Source organism: Halyomorpha halys, unplaced genomic scaffold, assembly GCF_000696795.3.
Source record: "Halyomorpha halys isolate HHAL.00 unplaced genomic scaffold, Hhal_1.1 Scaffold1030.1, whole genome shotgun sequence".
Lineage (NCBI taxonomy): Eukaryota > Metazoa > Arthropoda > Insecta > Hemiptera > Pentatomidae > Halyomorpha > Halyomorpha halys.
This window is the reverse complement of record NW_027113818.1, coordinates 227646-249243: the sequence shown is the minus strand read 5'-3', so window position 1 is coordinate 249243 and position 21598 is coordinate 227646. Positions and strand designations below refer to the sequence as shown.

The 21598-nt window shown below is 34.2% G+C and overlaps 1 protein-coding gene and 1 long non-coding RNA gene across 2 annotated transcripts; one reads left to right on the top strand and one right to left on the bottom strand.

Annotated features, from left to right (window-relative positions):
• The first annotated feature begins 446 nt into the window (after positions 1-446).
• Positions 447-1033, top strand: LOC106687939 (uncharacterized). The gene is made up of 3 exons (XR_010844460.1): positions 447-528; positions 691-816; positions 909-1033. It is a non-coding gene; the product is annotated as an uncharacterized lncRNA (long non-coding RNA).
• A 3865-nt stretch (positions 1034-4898) lies between these two features.
• On the bottom strand, positions 4899-21067 carry ath (ATP-dependent RNA helicase DHX33). Its single transcript, XM_014432147.2, has 13 exons — positions 20755-21067; positions 20542-20674; positions 20309-20474; positions 19901-20034; positions 18450-18634; positions 18090-18165; positions 17794-17987; positions 16007-16136; positions 10153-10284; positions 9127-9281; positions 8854-9025; positions 6866-7066; positions 4899-5135 (listed from the first exon to the last, which is right to left on the bottom strand). Exons 1-13 carry the CDS (start codon positions 20946-20948, stop codon positions 4941-4943), a joined length of 2067 nt encoding a protein of 688 aa, XP_014287633.1. The 5' UTR covers positions 20949-21067; the 3' UTR covers positions 4899-4940.
• Positions 21068-21598: the final 531 nt, after the last annotated feature.

Below are 21598 nucleotides of genomic sequence, written 5' to 3'. Positions count from 1 at the left end.
ATTTCATTCATCTAAAAGTTCGTGTTATGCATTCTTATGTTTTACATTCTTATGTGAAACTATTTATTTTATAGTTAAATTATTCCTTAATAATCAGCATCACCAGTATTATTTTTCCAAAAAAATACTCATACTTGTATTAGGTAGGTAATTGTTAAATAAATATATATATTTTTACTACAGCCAACAGGCCTAATCGAGATATTTTATTCACCAAATTAATGTTTTCCATAACAAGTGATCCCTTTCCTTAAATAAAAATGAAGGAAAACATAATCTCACATTTATCCATTGAAATAATAATTTGTTAACTTCTCTTATTTTATGGTGGAGTACCTTTTACACCCAGGTATTCCCTGCCTGAAGTAAGGGGTGGCATGATAATTTATGGCCCTGTTTGAGGATTTATACGCCTAGTTGCAGGTAATCGATTCGGCCGTCGGAATCTACAAGGCCATAGTAGTGCCATACCTGGGTATTACCCTTGTCCAGGCCAATAGGATGAGCCTCCACATTTATCTTTTAGAGGTATCTTAGGCCCACCATAGCTCGTCACTCAGTCTGTCCTTGTCCTTGTAGCAGTGTCTCTTGCTTTGCTTTCAGTGATATTTACATAATTTCCATATTATAGGTTATATTGTTTATTCAAAATTTTAAAACAATACTTTTTAATTTACACAATGAAACTAGTGTACAGTTTTCCCGTGATGGACTTCGACTCTGACGATCAATGCGAAAGGGAAACCAGCCGCTTAGACCTCCAGGATGTGACCACATCACCATGGGAAGGGCTCAAATCAGAATTGTCAAACTGGAGTAAGTAATCTTATTCTTTTCTTTAGCTCATAACTAAATACTTACAACCCATCTCCATCTTCCGGAGATACTAATTATTCCTATTACTTTAGACCAAGAGCGCTTCAGCATTTATTGGCATGAAGATCCGCTCGGGCTGAAAACTTTAGGAGAAAGCACTCTGGTCACGAATGGAGAAACATTTTGATGGGTAAATTTAAAAACAAAAAAATATTCCTCATGAGGAAGAGGTGAGGGATTTAGTTTTCTTTAGATCCGATTAGAATATGGTCCAATTATCTTAATGTAATATTGAATATATTGACATATCTAATGTTGGTTTCAGGCTCAGATCACCAAGGAGATTCTTTGGAGATTCTGCGAGTGAATATTCAGCTACAAGGAGGGCGTTTCAGACCACCTGAGGATCACGTAAAGCCCAAGGAGTATAGATTGGGACAAGTGTTGGACCTCAACTCTGCTGCTAAACTAGCATCCTTTTTTGCCATGCCTTATGCCAAAGGTTAGAGGACCCAGAGAAAGTAGCTGTAGGCTCCTTGCTACTGTTGTTCCCTCCATCTTGTTATACGCAATCCCGATTTGCAAGGTTACCAAATTATACAGGAGAAAATTGGTTTCAGTTTATCGCAGGGAAAAACTAAATTTTTTTTGGTAAGATGTGCCATTATTCAAGAAAGGCAGATTGCTATTGTTATGCAATTAATATCAAGCAAAACTAATGCTGATATATCTTATATCTAGTCCTATAATATAATAAAAATCAAACTTGTATCAAGGTGTCATACAGGTCACAATAAAATCAGTTATTTTATTTTAGCTAGCCAAAGGAGCGGAATCCACTGATGTCTATTTATAAGGATGCATTTATTATTGATCGTGGATATTATTTGAGAAGATGCTTGGGGGAGCGGTAAGTGAAGAATACAAATAAGTAAAAAACGTATTTAATTAATACCAATGTTTTAGCCAGATAACAAGATAACAAACATAATGGTTGTTATAACTATAATGATCGTCAATCAACATAAACATTATAGTCGTTATCTTGTCTTTGTTCTTCACCCTGATAAAGGCCTGAAATTTTGCCCAAAACATTGATATTAACTAAATATTTTTTTACTTACTTGTGTTCTACCTTGACCACACCCCTAACCATCTTCCTTTCAGATGGCTATTTATATTTAGTTTCTTATGCTTCTTTAAAATGATTTAGTAACTCTGACACAGTGCTGCCAATTCTTCCGACCAAAATCATCTGCTTAGAACCTAAAAAATAACCACTTTAATAAAAAAATATGCGCCATTATCACAAGCTTTCAGGGAATCAGTGATGTTGTTATAACTTCAGTTGCATGATTTTTAAAGTTATGAGTGTACAGTCTCACTAGCTTTAGCATGATAGTTGATAGTACAAGTAATATCAGTAAAGCAACTGTCACATGTATATAGCTAGACAGTGAACCATCACACAGTTTCAGACATTACAGCTACAAATCCACCCCAGATAGCACAAAACAACTTCACCCAAGACTATAAAATTTTATCAGCCCCAAGACCTCAAACAAATTCACATAAGAGCACCAAATTCTATCAGCCCTGGCCACCAAAAATGAATCCAATCCCGAGTCCAAAATGTAAATTCACCCAAGGCTCGAGAATTATATCCATTCCAGGTCTCTAAAATAAATCTATCCCATGCCCCAAATATAAATATGTCCTGGGCCACAAAAATAAATAACTTCCATGCACCAAATGATTGATATGCGCCTATGTTCTAAATTTCAAAATCTAAGGAAAAACAATAACTATTTAGCAATAGAAAAAAATAATTAGAAAAACAAGTTAAAGGAATAGTTCAACACTGTGCTATTGCTCTTCATATAATGTAAATTCATTGTACCCAAAATTACCCACCAATTACATGCAAAGGTGAAAAATACTCACACAGGCAGCACTATGCTGATATAATCACAATTGACGTAAGAAACTCAACAAATAAATTAAAAATCAATCCATCGAAAATAATTGGGTTTGTCCATCTTTCAATGCTCATGCCAAACACACTGGACTATATAAACAAAGGTTTTGACAAAAATTAGTTAAAGGCTGGACAAAGAATTTAAAAAGTTTTAAAAAAAGTTTTCTTCTGAAAGTGAATAAAATTGCAAGCTTTATGGAAATTATCTTCTCTAACGACTGCCAGCCAGAAAATATTCAGCTATTAGCAATCAAGTAAATTAACCTGTTTTTTAAACTATAGTTCTAAACTAAAATTATGAATCAATGGAAAATAAGACACGATTAAGATGAACACATTTACTCTTACTGAAACTTCATACAAAATAAAAACAAAACAAAAATATATCAAGATCATAGTTTTTACAAAAGGAATATTAAAACAACTGTACATATATACATACATAGATCATTAAATTTCAAGAGAAAAATATGAACTCTAAATTTAAAAAAATAAGAGTTTTTAATATGAAGATCCTTCTATGAATTAAAATAAATTGGGCTGTTAAGACATCACCACAAATTTATTAATCAGTTCACGTTTCGGCCTGTCAATCCATCTTCTGCTAAAAAATCCAAAAGAACTCTCAAGATTCTAATACATTATATAACCATAAAAAAGTTATTAACATTTTTAGTGTGATATTAGGTTATATTCAAATTTGCACATAATTTAATTGTATGCAAAATTAGGTAAAATTGACATATTTTATGTGCATTATGTTGTATTAAGAGTGTGCCATGCTATCATTGTATTATAAATAATTCAGATATAAGGGAAGGTTAAAAAAGGTTTTAGTTATTATATGTCATATAGATAATAACTATTCTAAATTAAATTTATTCAATTATTATAATTTCTAACAGCTAAATTTGAAATTGTTAGGACTGAAATTATATTTAAACAAAAAATTTTAAGTTCTAGAATTTATATAACTAGTACTTTACATGTAAGCACCCTATCGGAAATATATTTTTTCGATTGTTTACGGTTTTTTCCTGTAATGAAACTATGTTTTGTTTGTTCAAGGTCCTTTTTCGCAGCTTTTCTCCAAAATTACTGCATCGAGATGTTTGGGATTTGGCACCAAAGTACCTGTTCACTAAAAACAAACTAGAAGGGTGGACAGTAATAATGAGTTTCTCTGACTATAGATGTTAAATGTAAGATAGGGTCATACAAATAATTAAATTTAAAACAAATTTCAATATAAACTAATATCACACCAAATAATTTACTCAACTTAGTTTTATTGTTTACTATTACTTTATATAAATGATTTTCAATTTATTATTCTTGTAGGATAATAATATGGATATATATAATTATTTACTGTACTGGCTAACTCCATTTCTATGCAGGTAGCCACAAAAACAAATAAATATATTATTATTAACAGAACATTGAGAATACTTGTAGATTTTATACCTGAAGATGGATTAATAGGCCGAAACGCTGTTAACTTATACAAAAATATATGGTGAAGCATTAATTAAGAGCTCAGTTTAATTTAATTCATATACCTGCATTAAACTTAAATCAACTATCAAATGGATTTTAATATCTTTATAAATATTGCAATTAGAATAAAATAACACTATACACAATATTGCAAAGTTAAAATATGAAACATTAACACATAATAGTTTTGCAGTATTATCAATATCTAGCAAACATAATTCGACAGTGAGCAGCCAATTCTTCCTATTTGAAAATGTGACCTATTCTGTATTTTCCAATACACCCTATCTGCATTAAATGAAATTAAAATGACACATAAATACCAACCAGTCTGAAAAGCTATAAGAAGCATTTTATTATTAAAAAAAAAAAAAGAATAGAATAAACAAATCAAAAGTTAGGTGTCAAAAAATAATTTATTGTTAGTCAATGTAAACTTACTTAATTAGGAGATTTAAAGTATAGCTCACTGCCGAATTTCTTTCAGTTACATAACATTATTTCAATGGTTGCAATCAGAAATATAAATATTATCTTTATTTTAATGAAATGATAGAAACTATAAAAATAGAAAATATCTTAAATAAAATCAATATATACATCATTATGATTACAGAACAATTTTTATCTCACAGACTGATTATCATTAGTCAACTTGTGAGAAACCTGAGATTGTTAGGCCTTTAGGTGTGATTTCTTCTGCCCATAAGGGATCTATTGGAGTTACATAGCGCATGTAACATTTACTAGTTTGTACCAATTCTGTGAAAAGTACATATTGAGGCAGAGAGCCAGACAAAACAGATGAGGGATGAATATGGACCAGCTGCTTCGACCCAACCTAGAAGAAAAAATGGTTTATCAAAACATTTTCAAAATTGTTTATTTTTACGCTATAATAAAATAAACCAAAGGAAAAATGTTCTTTTTCCATCCCTGGTAAATAGCAACTCCTAAAGGACCATAAAGGCAATCCAGTCCATTGAAATCAAGTAGCAGTGTTGAGAAAAATTAAAGCAACTAAAAATGAAGAACTAAAATTGTCATGGATACAATATTCATTTATTAATATACACTGTACCCATGGCAATTTTAGTTCTTAAGCCAGCTATAGTTTTAGTAGCTAGTAATTTAAACGACGAGATATTTCAATTATATGATTAAACCAGACCAGATAAAAAGTGAATTCCGTCCCTCAAAATAAAAAGTGTCCAGTAAAAGTAGCCACCAGACCTGATGTGGGTAAACCGATGGGAACAAGTCTGAGACGGAACAGATTGGAGAAAATGGGAGCTAAAACTTGACCAAAAGTGTTATGTAAAACACTCAAAAGAGATAATGTAAGGGTCAATTGAATGGGCGAATGGATGACATTTCTTTCTGATATCCATGCCATGGCAACACAACAGAATTTAATAATCTACTGAAGGTTTTCCTGTATGTTTTTGTATCACCAGTGTACGATGCATTTCAAAAGTAAGTAGAAAATAGCATATGGTAAATTAGAATCCTTGACTTCACATAATACTGCTCCAGCCGGTACTTATATATGTGTGTTATGGTCCATAGGTCAGTTCAAGTTGTAGGAAATACTGAGCAATTGGAATCAATAAGTAAACCAATTATGCTACAAGCAGAAAAGTATCCTCTATGCCTTACCACTAGCATAGTTCTGCTTTCTATTATATTTGAGTCAGTCGATCAAGAAGCTGTTAGTTATTACGTGGTGAAGTGTTACTTCTGCCATCCCACAGCCCTATTGTTCCTGAACATATATCAGTGTAGGAACATACATAAAATCTCACCACAGCTATTATGAGCCGTATGAGAGGAAGGAGTATAGTTTATTCATATTTAATAATTGATTCACTCACATTTATCTATTTTAATTTCAGTCTCTCCCATTACAATCAATATGGGAGGATATGAATGCATCATCGATATAAAAGATATCGGTCTATATCTTCTATTTCTAATTACAATTTCTCTCACTAGTTCGTTTGGAGGTACAAACATTTTTTTAATTTAGATGTATACAGCTTCCACATTATAATTGGTATAGAAGAGATGGGGGGATAACTCAACAATTTAAATCTAACAAGTCAAAAGCCAGCTTCTCTTTTTAGCCTCTAATATCAAATAAAATGTCAGAATTTAATTTTTTTTTTCATTGGCGTGACAGACCGTGGAGGTCCAAAGCCTCACCTGATGTACTTAAGAAATACATCACGCGTTTCCTGACGTGATTTTCATAGGGTGGATCCGTCACTCCCACGCCTATTTTTGTGAGTGCCACCCATTGGCTAACGGGGCTCACAAATGCCCGCGGAGAGATTGTGAGTGAATATTGCGTAATTTTTATGCTTGAAAAAATCCCGGGTAGGGCCGGGCTCAAACTCGCAATTTATGGGTTGGTAGATAGGCGCGTTACCATGCTGCTACCGTCACCACCCAGAATTTAATTAATAACTATAATTTATTTAAAAACAATTTATACATTTCTGAATAACACCTGAAGATACCATCTTTTTCTTGAAAAAGTAAATATATACGTAAGTGAATGTTACCTACCGTTAAGTATTTTTTATCCCTTTGAAGTTCTGCCATGTTCATGAAGAAGCCACTTATTAAACACTTTCTTACTTTGTCCACATCTTGGTTGCAAGAGTTAATCCGCATATCACATCTTCTGCAAATATTAGCTAGCTGCTTCCTTACCTTCTTTGCATAGTCAAGATTACGACTATTAAAAAAGTTTTCATAACACCAGGCCTAAAATAAAAATTACAAATAAAACTTATTAAAAAGATTATTTAATCCAATCTACATATATGTGAGTAATCCACAGAATACCAGTCATGAGAAGGAACTAACTAAATTATCCATTTGTTCAGTTCAACGTAATGTAAAATTAATACTAAAGTGATTTTAAATTGAATTTTGTATTTTAGATCCATCTAAAACTATATCTAAATTTAATTATTAAACCAGCAATGTAGATTTCTGAACATTTGGATAACATACATAAGATAACATAACTGAGTTTTATTGTAAATGTTTTTCATCTTGTCTACCGATTTTGAGTATGGCACAACTATCACCCGTTTTTTTTACCTCAGTCAGCCACTGGTCCTGCAGGTTGTGGGAACAATTATACTTAACCTCATTATAGAAACCAAAACAAAATACACCAAATACATTTGGCATGAAAAGGATAACATAGATTGGAAACTGGAATGTTCAGACATTGAGAGGTTGAAAAATTTATTCAGGTTTCTGAGGAAATGAATAAGTATAAACTCGAAATTCTGGACCATTTGTGGACAAGGGAATTAAAGCATCAACTTTGGCTGTCCTGTTACTGCAGCGGCACTGGTTCGAAGTCCTCCTAGGGGTTTGACTTTTATTTCGTGGTGGTCCCCACAATGAAAACTTGACCCCCCCACCATGGTTAGAATAGGTTTGTTACCACTAGATAACTCTCCCCCTCTCCATCTCCTCTCCCTTATGTCAGAAATAACCAGGAAGAGGGTCATAAAAAACAAAACAAACAAAATTCTGGTATTGAAAGAAGTATCATTGCTGGAATTTGGTGAGTAGCGTACTTCACATGACAATACAATATTCTCGAAATACTGAAGGAACAAGATATAGAGATCGGGTAGGATTGCTACGGATGGAAGATGCTAAAAGAAGCCTAGTAGAAAAGAAACCAATATCAGAAAGGATAATTAGAGTATTTAGAAACTAAGAGAAGAAATGTCATAATTTTTCATTATCATGCTCATAGACTTGGAGAATGCCTTTGACCCAGTCAAAAAGGTCATTGCCTTTGACTCGATAAAAAAGGAAGTAATGTGGTGATTGCTTGCTATGTACGGAATTCCAGAAAAAAGATTAAGCATTATGAGAATATTATATGAAGACTTCAAGTACAAAGTTCTTCATGGAGAAAAACATTCTGTGGCAATTAAAACAACTGGATTATGCCAAGGATGTGCTTTATCTCCCATTCTATTTCTTGTTGTAATAGATTACATAATGCGTACAACCATAAGAAATAGAAAAAGGGAATACAGTGGAGCCTTACTGACTGGCTATTTTATATGAAAATGTTGTACTGATAATAAATTACCAGGCTTTGGGAGTATATGGGAAATCTGATTAGGTATTTCTTAAATCAACTCTGTCAGGAGTACATTTTTAAGCAAAAATTTCCCAAGTTCCTTATAAGGTAATTTTAGTCAATTTTGAAAGACTGTACACACCAAAGGCACCCTGAGAATAGACCAGATCATTTTTTTTCGAACTAGATACTGAGATCTTCATCTTCCACTAGTCAAACCTTCTGCAGCTCATCAGATAGTTAAAAACTTTCAAGCTACCAGGATATGCTATTTGAATCCTTTTTTAAAAGAAAGACAAAGCTATATTAACCTCTTTTATAGAGGAAATTATATTCACCTTATAAATAAATAATAAAATACTAAACTATGAGTTAAATTAAGCTATAAATCCTAAATAACTACATATACATAAAATAAAATTGTTATGCTTACATGTTTGGTGTTGATTGAATTATAAGCCCTGAATATTTTTAAGAGAGTGACGTGGTCTCCTGCCGAAGTAGAAAACTTTTCCCGAGCGGCGGCAGCTTCTTCCCTTTTAGCAATGTTATTAACAAAAACTGATTCTCCCGAAAGCAGAGCTATAATACTAAGCATTTCTTCACTAAAAAAAAAAATAATAAGAATAGTAATTAATAATCATCTAAAAGTTAAATGATATATATATATATATATATTTTTTTTTTTTTAAATAAATATACATACACACAGCCAAACTTTTCTGCAGCTAATAAGACTTTACTGAACCTAGGATCAAGAGGGAAAAGAGCCATCTTCTGCCCAAGCACAGTTAACTGAGCATCATCAAAATTATCTATAGCGCCAAGCTGTTTCAACTGGTCAAAAGCTTCCAATATAAGCTTGAAAAAAATAAATAAATAAATAATACATTAACACAAGTAATTTGTTAACAGAGTTTATAATCTTATTTTATTTTATTTTCTCTATTAGTTAACATAGCTAACTTAATTTTATGATCACCAAAGTAGAAAACTTTTCCTACCTTAATTCAAAAGAACTCATAAACAAAGGTTATATTAAGCTAATTATACATGCAGAAGAAAGTTTTTGAATAAAACAAACTGAAGTCCGTCGATATTTTTATTAAAATTCATTTAATTATTTATTTATCATAAAAATTGTTTAATATCATTCAAAATGACACTGAACTAATCTCTTAATAACTCTAGATATACTCGGTATTATGAATCAGTAAGTATTGCAGGCCTAACCATACAAAGATAATGAAGGACAATTTGGAGAATTTTTACCTCTTCATAAGTGGAAATTGTCAGCTGTGATTTACATAAAGCTCTATTAATGTCAAAAATGATCATATGTCAACTCTATATCTGTTTTATATATGTATATATAGTTGACCGTAAAAATTGATATATAAGAAGATGGTCAGGATTGAGGTCAAAAGATATAAAATAGTTTACAACTACTTATTTTCCAACGTTTCGCCCCACTTTGCAGGGCTAAAAAGATACAAAATGATACAATGGTAAGATACAAGAATAATTTTATTCTTATCATTGTATCATTTTGTATCTTTTTAGCCCTGATGAAGCCCTGCAAAGTGGGGCGAAACGTCAGAAAATAAATAGTTGTAAACTATTTTTGTATATCTGTTTTATTTTAATATTTAGTTTTATTTCGCCTACACTACCTTTTATTCTTACTTATTAATAAATTAAAATAGAAAAATATAATAACGATTAAACTTACATCTTTAGGTGGTTTATCCAAGAAGTCAAATGTTAAAGCATTTACTTTCAATGCCAATAACTGTAGTGTAACACTGGATAAATTGCTTCTCAATAGTTCCGGAACTGTATTTTTGACCATGCAGTCAAATTCCTACAAAATAATATATTATTAAACATACAATAAATAATATTAAAATACTAAACTCATAAATGTAACTTATGGTGGGTAAAAGTATGAAACCACTTAAACGACAAATTCCAACAAAAAAGATAAAGAAATTAAATTTTCGCCATATCAAGGTTTATCTTTTTAATGGTATAAACTATCCAGTAATATACTACTGAGTAGAAAAATTACCAATAGTTGTGCATAAAATGTATGCAATAATAAAATAATCCTCAATCAAAATCTTTTTGACTTAGTTTCATACTTTTGTTGAGTTTACATGTTTTTTTGGGCGTTAAACGCAGATCTTTATTCCTAAAACCACAATTAATTAATGAGAGCAATAGCTCAAATAACGGGATAAAAATATTATTACTAGATCCCAAAACTAAGAAAGTCTCAAAACATCAGTAATCTCTGTTGTTGCCAAAATTGGCAATCAGATACTAAATGTATCATTATACTTATCTCCACTCACCAGCCGACGGTGCACAGTATCATGATATTAAAACACGAAATCTGCTTTTTTGACAGGTTATTTTCTATTGTTACCATGGAGGGTGGGAGGTTTCACGACATTTTCCAATATCAGGCTCATTTTAAATATTGTTCTATTTAACTATTTTGTTTCCTCTTCCCGTTTCAAGTAAATATTTCAAAAGTGATATAGGACCATAGCTCCCTGGGAGTCTATTTGAAATTGAAATTGAAAATTTCATTATCAACCTACCATAGGTGTTGTTAACAAGGTTAAGTCAACTATTCTGTTATTATCCAGCTTCCATTAACACTGGGGTTATTAAAAAATTGTGAAGACAGCAAAAGGAGACCAATAGACCAATCAGAAGACATTCAGGTTAGTCCTAGTTAAATAGTGCGTGAAGTGACAATCTGCCTTCCAATACCTTCTTGTTCTTAATTAAGGTTGCGCCTCCAGTTTATTACTGGAGGAATTCCCTACAGTCAATCAGGCAGCGTGTCCCTCACTGAAGTTTCCATGCTACATTCTTTACCCATCACTGCCAAGATACCTCATATTAGGACCAGCGCCACACAAATCCAGATCCTAGCCAATAACAGATCTCTGCCTCTTTCAGATGAAGAAATAGAGATGGAACTTATTGAAAATCAAGAAGTCAAAGGAGCGAAGAAGACCCTTCTCAGAACGAAGGGGAATTTATCCCCGCTACAAAGACATTCCGGCTGAGGGCTGTTCCTGATCTACCTCAAAACTATGGGATACCTGTGGATCCCAACATGCACAACCCGCTCTTACTGCTGAGAGAAGCTGCAACACCAGCAGTGCGGCGACCATCTCCTATAATCATTTTGTCACCTATCTCGCAGCCTTCAATTAAAGAAATGTTGATGACCATCAACATTACTAAATTTTCAACAAAAGGCTCACGAAAGGAGACTAGGCTGTATCTGACCAACGAAAAGGACTACAAGGCAGCCACTCTGTTACTAAGATCAAACGAAGCAGTCCAACGACCTCATGGTACAAAAAGGTTGAAAAAGTTCATTTTATATGGATTCAACGTCAACCATAATGTTGAGGACATAGCTGCAGAACTGAAAAATCACCTTCCAGGGTTCAGAATGGCAAGGAGATAACTAAGGACTATGCTATGGTAATGGCCAGTGGTGCCCTCTGGAGCTCATCACGGACCACACTGTGAAGCTCTCAACCATCCAGGCACTACAGGCTATAGATCAGGTGCGATTCCGGGTTAGACGGATATCCTATGCAATGCCAGAACTGCCAACAATATGGCCATATAATGAAATACTGTGACCGGAAATGTGTATGCCCGAGATGTGGAGAACCCCACCTTCTAGCGCAATGCACATCAAGTGGTCCTCCTCATTGCACTCTACGTAAGGGCAAGGTCGGACACCTGGTGATGTCTGAAGAATGTCCAGTTCAGTTGGAGCTCCTGAAAAAGAGTCAGGCCAAGCGAGAAGTGGCTCCACCAGCACCAACGCTAGTGCAGTCCAGAAAGCCTTGCCGACCTGTACGGGAAGATATGGCCTTCTCTAAACTGATAGGAGGAACACCATCTACGAAGAAGCAGCAGCCGACTTGGCCTGCCCCAGCGACGAGTGCCTTTGACATGCCAATCACCGAACAGCTGTACACTCGCATGGACCAGATGGTGGGCATTGTGATAATGCATGTAGAGATGATGGGCAAGATTCTTGCTTGCCATTATGCCAGAGCACGTAGTCATCAATTATTATGTAGTGGCCTGTCACCGAAGCAGGCTGAAATCGGGCTTCTCCTGCAGCAGCACAGAATATCGGTAGTGGCGCTGACACCATGCTCTCCACCTCATCACAGATGTACTTTCAAGGGTCCTACGCATACCGAAAGGCCTGCTCAACTGGTTCTTGTGAAGGAATCATGATCCTGGTCAGGAGGGACATCCCGAACCCAGTGATGGTGACCTAGGGAACTCATCTAGTCACAGTGAATGTGCGGTTTAAACACCGCACATCCATGTGAACGTTACACGTTCACCTGTGTTAATAGACCTTGGTCTGGTCTCACATCTAAGCTATTACTGCAACACGCCCAGGCGACGAACTGGCATATTGTCCTGGAAGACATCAATGCCTGGCACACGACCTGGTTGTGTAGTAGTAATAATCCACTGGGTACCTACATTACCAAGACCTGGCTAGCTCTCTTCCACCCGAGAGTGCACAACTTTAGACATGTGACCCGCCCTTCGTGTACATCAACCCTCGACCTGCTCCTGACCAGAAATATGCACACAGTCACGGATTGTCAAGCATTACACAACGGACTACCGGACCACAGGGCTGTACTTTATACTTTTGAGGGTATGCCTGCCACACCACCGGCAAGGAAATTCCTACTCCACAAGGCCAATTTGAAAGGATATAGGTCAGGAGTTGCCGGCACTACCAAAAATTGTACAATATCATACTCCGGGAGAGGTAGATTCAGCGGTGGAGGTGATCACCACTACTATCCAGGAGGCAGCCATTAAAAACATACATCATAAAAACAACATCAAAGTTCTACCCCCTCCCCAACGACATCAGGAAGTCATCGAAGCATATACTTACACTGATTGGCCAGTGAAATAACCTGCACAATATCTTTCAGCACACGCGTGATTATAGCTTAAAACCGGTCTTCAATGCGATGACTCGGCAGATAGCTGCACTCATGGGTGACAGGAAGACCGTGTTCTGGCATGATCAGCTCCAGAAGACTCATGATGACCATTGACAGTATTGGAAGCTGGTCAGGAACTTTGTCACCAAGAGAAGGACTCTACTACTTACAGCTGGGAACGACCTATTGACGTTTGGGGAGCAGGCTGCCCTCCTGGTCTCAAGGTATGCAGCGAGGGATGCTGAGCAGATGTCTAAAATGCTCCTACACCACTTGGGAGGTCACCAAGTCCAGTTGAGAAGCCCATCTTCTCCACCTTCAGCCAACTGGAGTCGGTACTACGCCGCACTAAGGGTAATAAGGCGTCTGAGCAGGATGGGATCCCAGGTGTACTCTTGAAGATGCTTCCCAGGAAGGATAAAGCCTTCCTGTTGAACATTTTCAACTCGTGCATACGGATCTCGTACTTCCCAGAGGCCTGGAAACGCGTGTTCGTAATACCACTACTTAAGCCTGGGAAGAAGGGTGACTCGTCAGAGCATTATTGCCTGATCAGCCTCCTCTCGCACATGAGCAAGGTCTTCGCGGCTCCTACATCACCATCTTATGGAGCACTGCAGGGAAGCCGATGTAATACCACCCGAGCAGACTGATTTCCAACGAGGTGTCGCATGCGATCATCACCTGGTGAAGCTACAAGCCCACACCATAGAGCGGATGAAGAACAATTATGCAACTGCCTTCATCTCATTTGACTGCAGTTAGGCCTTCGAGACGTATCCTACCTGCTGCCGACTGGAGGAGTTCAAGTTTCCCGCCGCCCTATGCTAATTGATCCGAAACTACCTGAGTGGAACATCATTCGTCATAAGAGTTGGTGAAGAATTGTCCAGTCACCACCACCTGTGGAGTACCTCAAGGCTCGGTGCTTCGACCTCTACTGTTAGTCATTTTCACGGCACCAGTTGTCACCATCAAGTATCGAGATGCAGTGGTAGCAGCCTATGCTGACGACATCGGTGTCAATCCTTCCAGCATGTGAGCTGAACTGGCCCTAGGCTATGCACAAACTGCTTCTGCCACCATCGTAGCTGCTCTGAAGAAGGACGGCATTAAGGTTAATGCGTCGAATACGGAGGCCATTGTCATGTCCAGACTACCCCAGCAGTTCGTTATGGATGGTGAGGGTCGGAAACTCTCTAACAGCATCCTCTACCTCAGTGTGACTCTCGACAGGCATCTCACCTTCTCCAGTCACGTCAGGGAGAGACTTAAGCTGGCCCAACAGAAGTCGTATAGGCTCTATCACTTGCTCACAGCAGATCTCACTCCGCCTCAAGCTGAAGATCTACAAGGCCATCATACGTCCAACCCTGCTCTAAGGTGAACCACTCATGCACCTCTAATCCGTAGGCACCTCAAATTCTTTGGGCTGAATGCCTGTACCAATCCCCTACTCTGAGAGATAGCCCCTCCACCGAGACCTGGGAGGTGGCAAAGCACGGTCCCCTAGGTCGACGTCCTCCCTGAGGAAAGTACTTCTGGCTCTGCAACCTGAAGTCATCTTAATCCATCTTATCCCCCAGTGGAGCATCCCTCCCCGTTCTTTGTACCCCCCGGCCAGCAGCTCCTGTGCCAAAATTGTAACCCCTGCCCTCAGCGGACCTAGCCCAACCCCTTATAATGCCATATGACAAAGGAAGGGCACCGCACCATAATATATATTTATATAGAAGTATATATAAATATTGTTATATATATATTTTCAATAAAAGTCAGAAAAAAAAAAAAAGTCTATTTCTTATACACTATTATACCTGAACAGGAATCATCTTTGAAAAATACACAACTACATCTAACAGGATAGTCTCTTTTAGATCTTTTTGTTGATGAAAGATGTATTATATGTGATTTGCATTACAATTTTTCAGACAGAAAATTATATACTGGAAGATTATTGATTGACCGTGTGTATAGATTAATGGAATATGGTCCGGGTGCGGTAAAAAAAAACTCAAATAGTAAATGATTATACTATTTTTATTGAGCCTAAAAATAGTATAATCATTTACTATTTGATTTTTTTTTTTTACCGCACCCGGATCATATTCCATTCATAGAAAATTATATAACTTCAATCTGTTATAATTCACTTCAATTCAGTTAAATGCCCACAATTTTCTTATGGCAGTATTCTCCAAAAAAACGTATATTTGATAGGAGGGTGAAAAAACAAAAGCTGAAACTTTTAATGGATACACTTTTTCCTTCTTGAAATAAGAAACAACAAAAAGTTTAAAAATCCACTTTATGACTGGGTTTCCAGGTAACCAATCAATAAAAGAAAACCAATTTTCACCTCGATTAAGTTACTTATGGTCAATAAAGCTTTACGAGGTGACTCAGTGCATTCAAATATAGTGAAAAATAAAATGAAAAATTTTAATAAAAAAAGTGAATTGAGCTGATACTGAAACTAACTGTCTCAAATTGTAGAGATACTGTAAAAACTATTATCTTAATAGTTGATATATATTTCCAACAAACAACACTTACCGACTTTGTATACGTACGATAACAATATCCAGGAGACTCTCGTCCAGCTCTGCCTGCTCTCTGCCAAGCTTGTGCTTGAGATATACTATGAACTTTTAAAACATCTAACCCTGTCCCAGGATGGTGAACTCTGGCAAGAAAAGAAAAAGTACAAATAATTTCAAATACACTTTTTGGTTAGATATCAAATATAAATCAGGAGAAGATCGTCAGGGTGCAGTCAATAAAGATACACAAATAAATAAAACTTATTTATTTGTGCCGACATTTCAGAAACCTGTTAATTACACATTAAATTTTTGTCCCAAGACAAAAATTGGTGGGCGGTATGTTAACGCGATAATATAATTACCTTGTAAATAGTATTTGAGTTTTATTAGTATTTAATTTAGTTACATATATTTTTATTTGTATTGTTTTATTTAGATTTAGTTATTTGAAAAGAAAAAAAAAGTAATTATATTTGCGTGTTATAATGAGTAATAGAGACAGTTACCAGGGGTGATAATTGTTGCTAAGAGGTGTCACCTAGCAACGCCGACCATCTTAGTTTTTTATAGCAGTTCCGACTAATTAGTGGCCCTGGTAGCGTCATTAGCAGCCCTGTCTGCGTTGGTTGATATTATTTTATTTGACATTTTTTGAGTGTACTCGTCGTCATAACAGTTCGGAACCAGACAACTTCTGTGTTAGATTTTAATATGAGTTCCAATTAATTAAGTAATTAGTGGCCAACCCCTGAACCCAAGGAACGTGTGTAACCAGCCCTGTCTGCGTTCATTTAATCGGCTCGCCTAATACAATACGACTGTTGGATATTTGGACTAACGATGAGCCAGACCTACACATCTCGGCAGCAATCTTCCTCAGACCAATTGGAGTGGATAACCTTTCATCGAGCAGTATTTATTTTATATATTTATTTCTTTTTTTTTTGTAAATTAGTTTTATTGTCATTTTCATAATTTATCGAACTATTTTATTTTTATCTGAAAGGCCTTTTTATTTTTACTTGTAAATTTTGTTTATGTTAGTTTTTAGTTTTTAAAATGTTTAAATTGAACCAAATAAATGTTTAATCCGAGCCAGTTTGTTTTTTGTTCATTTTAAAGCCTTCCAACAAAAAGACATAGTCGATTTGAGGTGGCTTTAACAGTTTTTATATTATATATTTATATTAATAATTTATTTTGAATAATTCTTACCTCTGCAATAATTGATATTAATATCAACTACTATATACTTAATTTATTGTTATGTACATTTCCAAGTTTGTTATTATTTTATTATTATTTTTATATTTCTCTAAATTAAGGTTGTTTTATTTGGCTATCTTTTATAATCAAACCAAATACATTCAAAACCATGGTTTATACTTTTAAAAGTTTGATATCTTTCCTAATAATGATCAAACTTTGATATTTTTTTTTTATTTAGAATGCAGTTAAAAATATATAATTACTCTTTATTATTAGAGCCATTTTGATGCTTCATTCTATCTGAAAAAAACATTTTTTGGCTCTTAAGCACATGGTGCAATACTATATACACAGTCTTTTGAACAATAAAAACCCCAAACCAATGGTTAAAATGCATTTTGTATTCTCAACAGACACTCAAATTTATATATCCATTGGAAAGAGTACATCCAAAATATTGTGCGATTAAAATACTTTTCTTACTTATGAGTAAAAAAAACAGAACAAAGAAATTCCTCTTTTATTATAATATAATATTTTCAAATAATTTATGAACTAGTTAGTTGCAATTGGACTTATGTCACTAACCTTTGTTTGACCATTCCACTGTCAACAACATATTTAATACCACTGATTGTAACAGATGTTTCTGCAATATTAGTACTGAGAACTACTTTCCTAGTATTAGGAGGAGGAGAATGAAATACTTCCAATTGTTTACTGGCTGCTAAAGCTGCATACAAAGGATAAACTTTGATGTTTGGACCAGTGAAGAGAGGATCCTAGATTAATTAAAAAAAATACAAATATAATATATAAATAATTCAAATATTTAATATGATATACAATAAATATTAAATTTACAAAAACAATGGATAATATACCTTTGCTATAGCACGGATATTAGCAGCCATGGTCTCTATCTCCTCCTGGCCAGTCAGGAATACCAATATGTCATGGCTAGAAAAAACAAACAAATAAAAAGATAAAAAAATAAATATGACAAATAGCCAACTACATTAATGATAAATAATAATAGAGTTTTTCATAAAATAATTTGGAAACATAAAGTCTTTATAACAGTAAAACCAAATATAAATAAAACATAATACAAAATTAAATCATTGATTAAAATTATATAATTTATCATGGTTCTAATGAGGTTACAACAAAGAAAAAGCTAATTTTTACAAGTGTTACAATATTTAAATCAATTAAATCATTTTAAAATGAATTTTTATTACTTGGGTGGGGCTTCTTTATTGATCTGAAAGATGGTAACTAAACAAGAATGAAAGTAATCGTCTTGAGGTTCAATAGCTTGATTGATTTCTACAGGATATTGACGACCTTCAATATAAATCACAGGGGCATCATTGAAGTATTTGCTAAAATGATCAACGTCCATTGTCGCAGACATCACAATTATCTGAAAAAGAAAAATATAATAATTACCCACTACCTACATAATAAGCTTTACACACTGTTATTAATATAGAGTGGAATATTCACTCTGACTTCGACTGCTGTCAAAACAGCCCTGATGAAGCCCTGCAATGTTGGGCAAAACATTGGCTCAAATAAAAATAGTCATTACTATTTGAATTTCATTTGACCGGACCCAGACCATATTCCATTTATAATATACACGGTCAATCAGCAATCTTTCAGGATTTTCATTTTTTTATTGTAATTTTATAATAGTTAAGTATATAGTATAAAAAGGTTCAAGTTGAAGTTTATCACTAAAATATCAATATTTTACTTAATAGAGACTTCTTCTGGACTTTCATATTACTTTAAAATTATATTGTTAAATACAAATGCAAGACAGATATATTTTTCAAGGCTTATATCCCACAAACACATTGGTTAGAACAGTGGCTCCCAAAGTGAACACATTCAAAATATTACAAGAAAAGAAAGAAAAATAAATTCAAATTAAATTAACAAACACATTGCATCCCAGCATTTACTTCACACTGTTTTTTCTCATTTTCCTGCATTTTCAAGCCCACTAAGGATAATTGTGCCAACATTTTTTTTTTTTTAGTTCAAGGGAGCCATGAAATTTTTCATGGCACAAACAACAAGGGTGTCACAAAATGATTTTAGCTTAAAAAGGGTACCTTAGTAAAAAAAATTTGGTAACCACTGGGTTAGAAAAGGTGGGAAAAAAAAAGAGATGTCAAGGATAGACAAACATGGAGAAGGATTGCTATGGAGTGCTGATGAAAGATACAGAAAAAAAAATTTAGCAAAATTAACAACAAATAAATCACTACTGGAATTAACAATCAGTTAAGAAAGGATACATTTATAACACGCAACGGATATATTTTCTCCATATATTTTACTTTAAAACACCTATACATCTTTCTATACCAAATATATATATTTTTTAAATAAACACAATAGCTTTTACTTTTATTTAAGGAAGAGCACTTTATCAAATCAAATGAATGTTCTGAAAAATGTGTTTGTTTCAAAATGCTTATTATAGATTTAAACTAACAATTCTTTTAAGTTAAGTTATGGGGCCTTCTTAAAAACACACAAAAATATTTATAACAAATTCCAGCTTAAAATTAACACCTCATCAGAAATAAAATCATTCAACTTCAATAATAATTTCATTAAAAATGGAATTATATATTTATATCTGTTATAAAGAGAAATAATACAACGTTCTAACCTTAAGAGGAGTGTAATTATGAGACTTCCGTTTTGCCTGGGCCTCTTTTACTATGCCAAATAAAACATCAGTGTGGATTGTTCTTTCATGAGCCTCATCAAGAATAATATAGTTATAAGCTTTTAATAGATTATCTGAAAGAAAAAGATTATTTTAATGATAGAAATTAGGTACCTAATTATGTTTAAATCTTCAACAATCTGTATGGATTGTTCTTTCGTGAGGCCAATTAAGAATAACAAAGTTATAAGCCTTTATATATTCTGTAAGAAAGGCCATTTTAATCACAGTATTTTGGTAATTTAATATTAAATAATATATGAAGAAGATTAATTTAATTTCCATCTTAACAAACTGAATAAAGCTACAGCTATTGAAAAATAACTAGTGCTCACATAAATCAATTACCTGAAATGGCCTCTCGTAGTAACATCCCATCAGTTAAATATTTTATTTTCGTCAAAGGAGATGTAGCATCTTCAAATCGTACGTTGTAACCAACTGCCTGACCAGTGGATGTTTTCATTTCTACAGCAACTCGGTTTGCAACTGTTACAGCAGCCACTCTTCTTGGCTGTAACAAAATTCTTTAAACAATCATACAAACAATATTGTAGTGCAGCTTATGTATAAATTAGTACCTGAGTTATACCAATGATTCCATCACGATTAAATTTTGATTCAAGCAAATACTGAGGAATCTGAGTAGTTTTTCCACAGCCAGTTTCTCCTAGCAATATAATTGTTTCAGATTTCTCTATTTCCATAAGAAGCCTGTTAAAATAAATTCAAATAGAAAATTTTAACTCAATAGTAAAAATCCATATTTATATATTATATATTATAGAAAATACCTCTTCTTCACTCTGTGAATAGGCAATGTTTTTCTCTGAATTTCAATAGATATCTCCCTGGGTCGAGGCCCTTCTAAATGTCTTTGTCTTTTTGTACTTATGTTGAACTGAATTTGAGATGGTTGTCTTTTCATGGCGAGAGAAAATTTTTTTCTGATTATAGAAATATTTTTCTTGTTGCCAGGACTACTCATGAAAAAGCAGGTGAGAAACTTTAAATCGAAATATACTTATTACCACAAACCAACGAATAACTTCCTCCCTTATGACAAGTAACCCTACACAACACACATGTATAACCTAACTGAAGAGTTTATTCGAACTCAACACTGAGCGCACTCTGCCAATAATGCGCATGCGCACATAGGAACAGTTTTATGCGTGGAACCTCTCATCTTGTAACTGCTCTTGTAACAGGTGCGATATTTTGTAACCGCTATTCTCGTCTTGTAAATGTTACTTTTTTTTTTCTTCAAAGGTATTTGTTTCTTTACAGAGGTATTATAATGCCATACGGCAAACGAAGATATAGTGTAAATTGTATCTGTATAACGTATTGCATTATATTATTATGTATTCTGTAACCATATAAAAAATAAAGAGGTTTGAAAAAAAATAATAATAAAACAGTGTTATTTCTGTAGTCTAGCGTACTGTTACTCTGCCCAATTTCTTACTTTTTTAAGTATTTCTCTTCCGACAACGCATAAGTGGTGCCAAAACCCGAGAATCGCTTTAATTTATTTCCGGTTTAATATACAGTCTACAGTTTTCTTTCCTTTTTCTCTCTGCGCTTAATTTCTTTCTTTTCTTTTGATTATTTTTTTCTTTCTCTTTTTTCTCG

What these genes read in the sequence shown, in the direction of transcription:
- ath (XM_014432147.2), bottom strand. Translation starts at nt 20,948, where the DNA reads ATGAGTAGTCCTGGCAACAAGAAAAATATTTCTATAATCAGAAAAAAA. An exon ending in ATTCACAGAGTGAAGAAGAG is followed by an intron (nt 20,675 to 20,754) that starts GTATTTTCTATA and finishes TTATTTTAACAG; the next exon opens with GCTTCTTATGGAAATAGAGA. An exon ending in ACTACGAGAGGCCATTTCAG is followed by an intron (nt 20,035 to 20,308) that starts GTAATTGATTTA and finishes TTTTTCTTTCAG; the next exon opens with ATAATCTATTAAAAGCTTAT.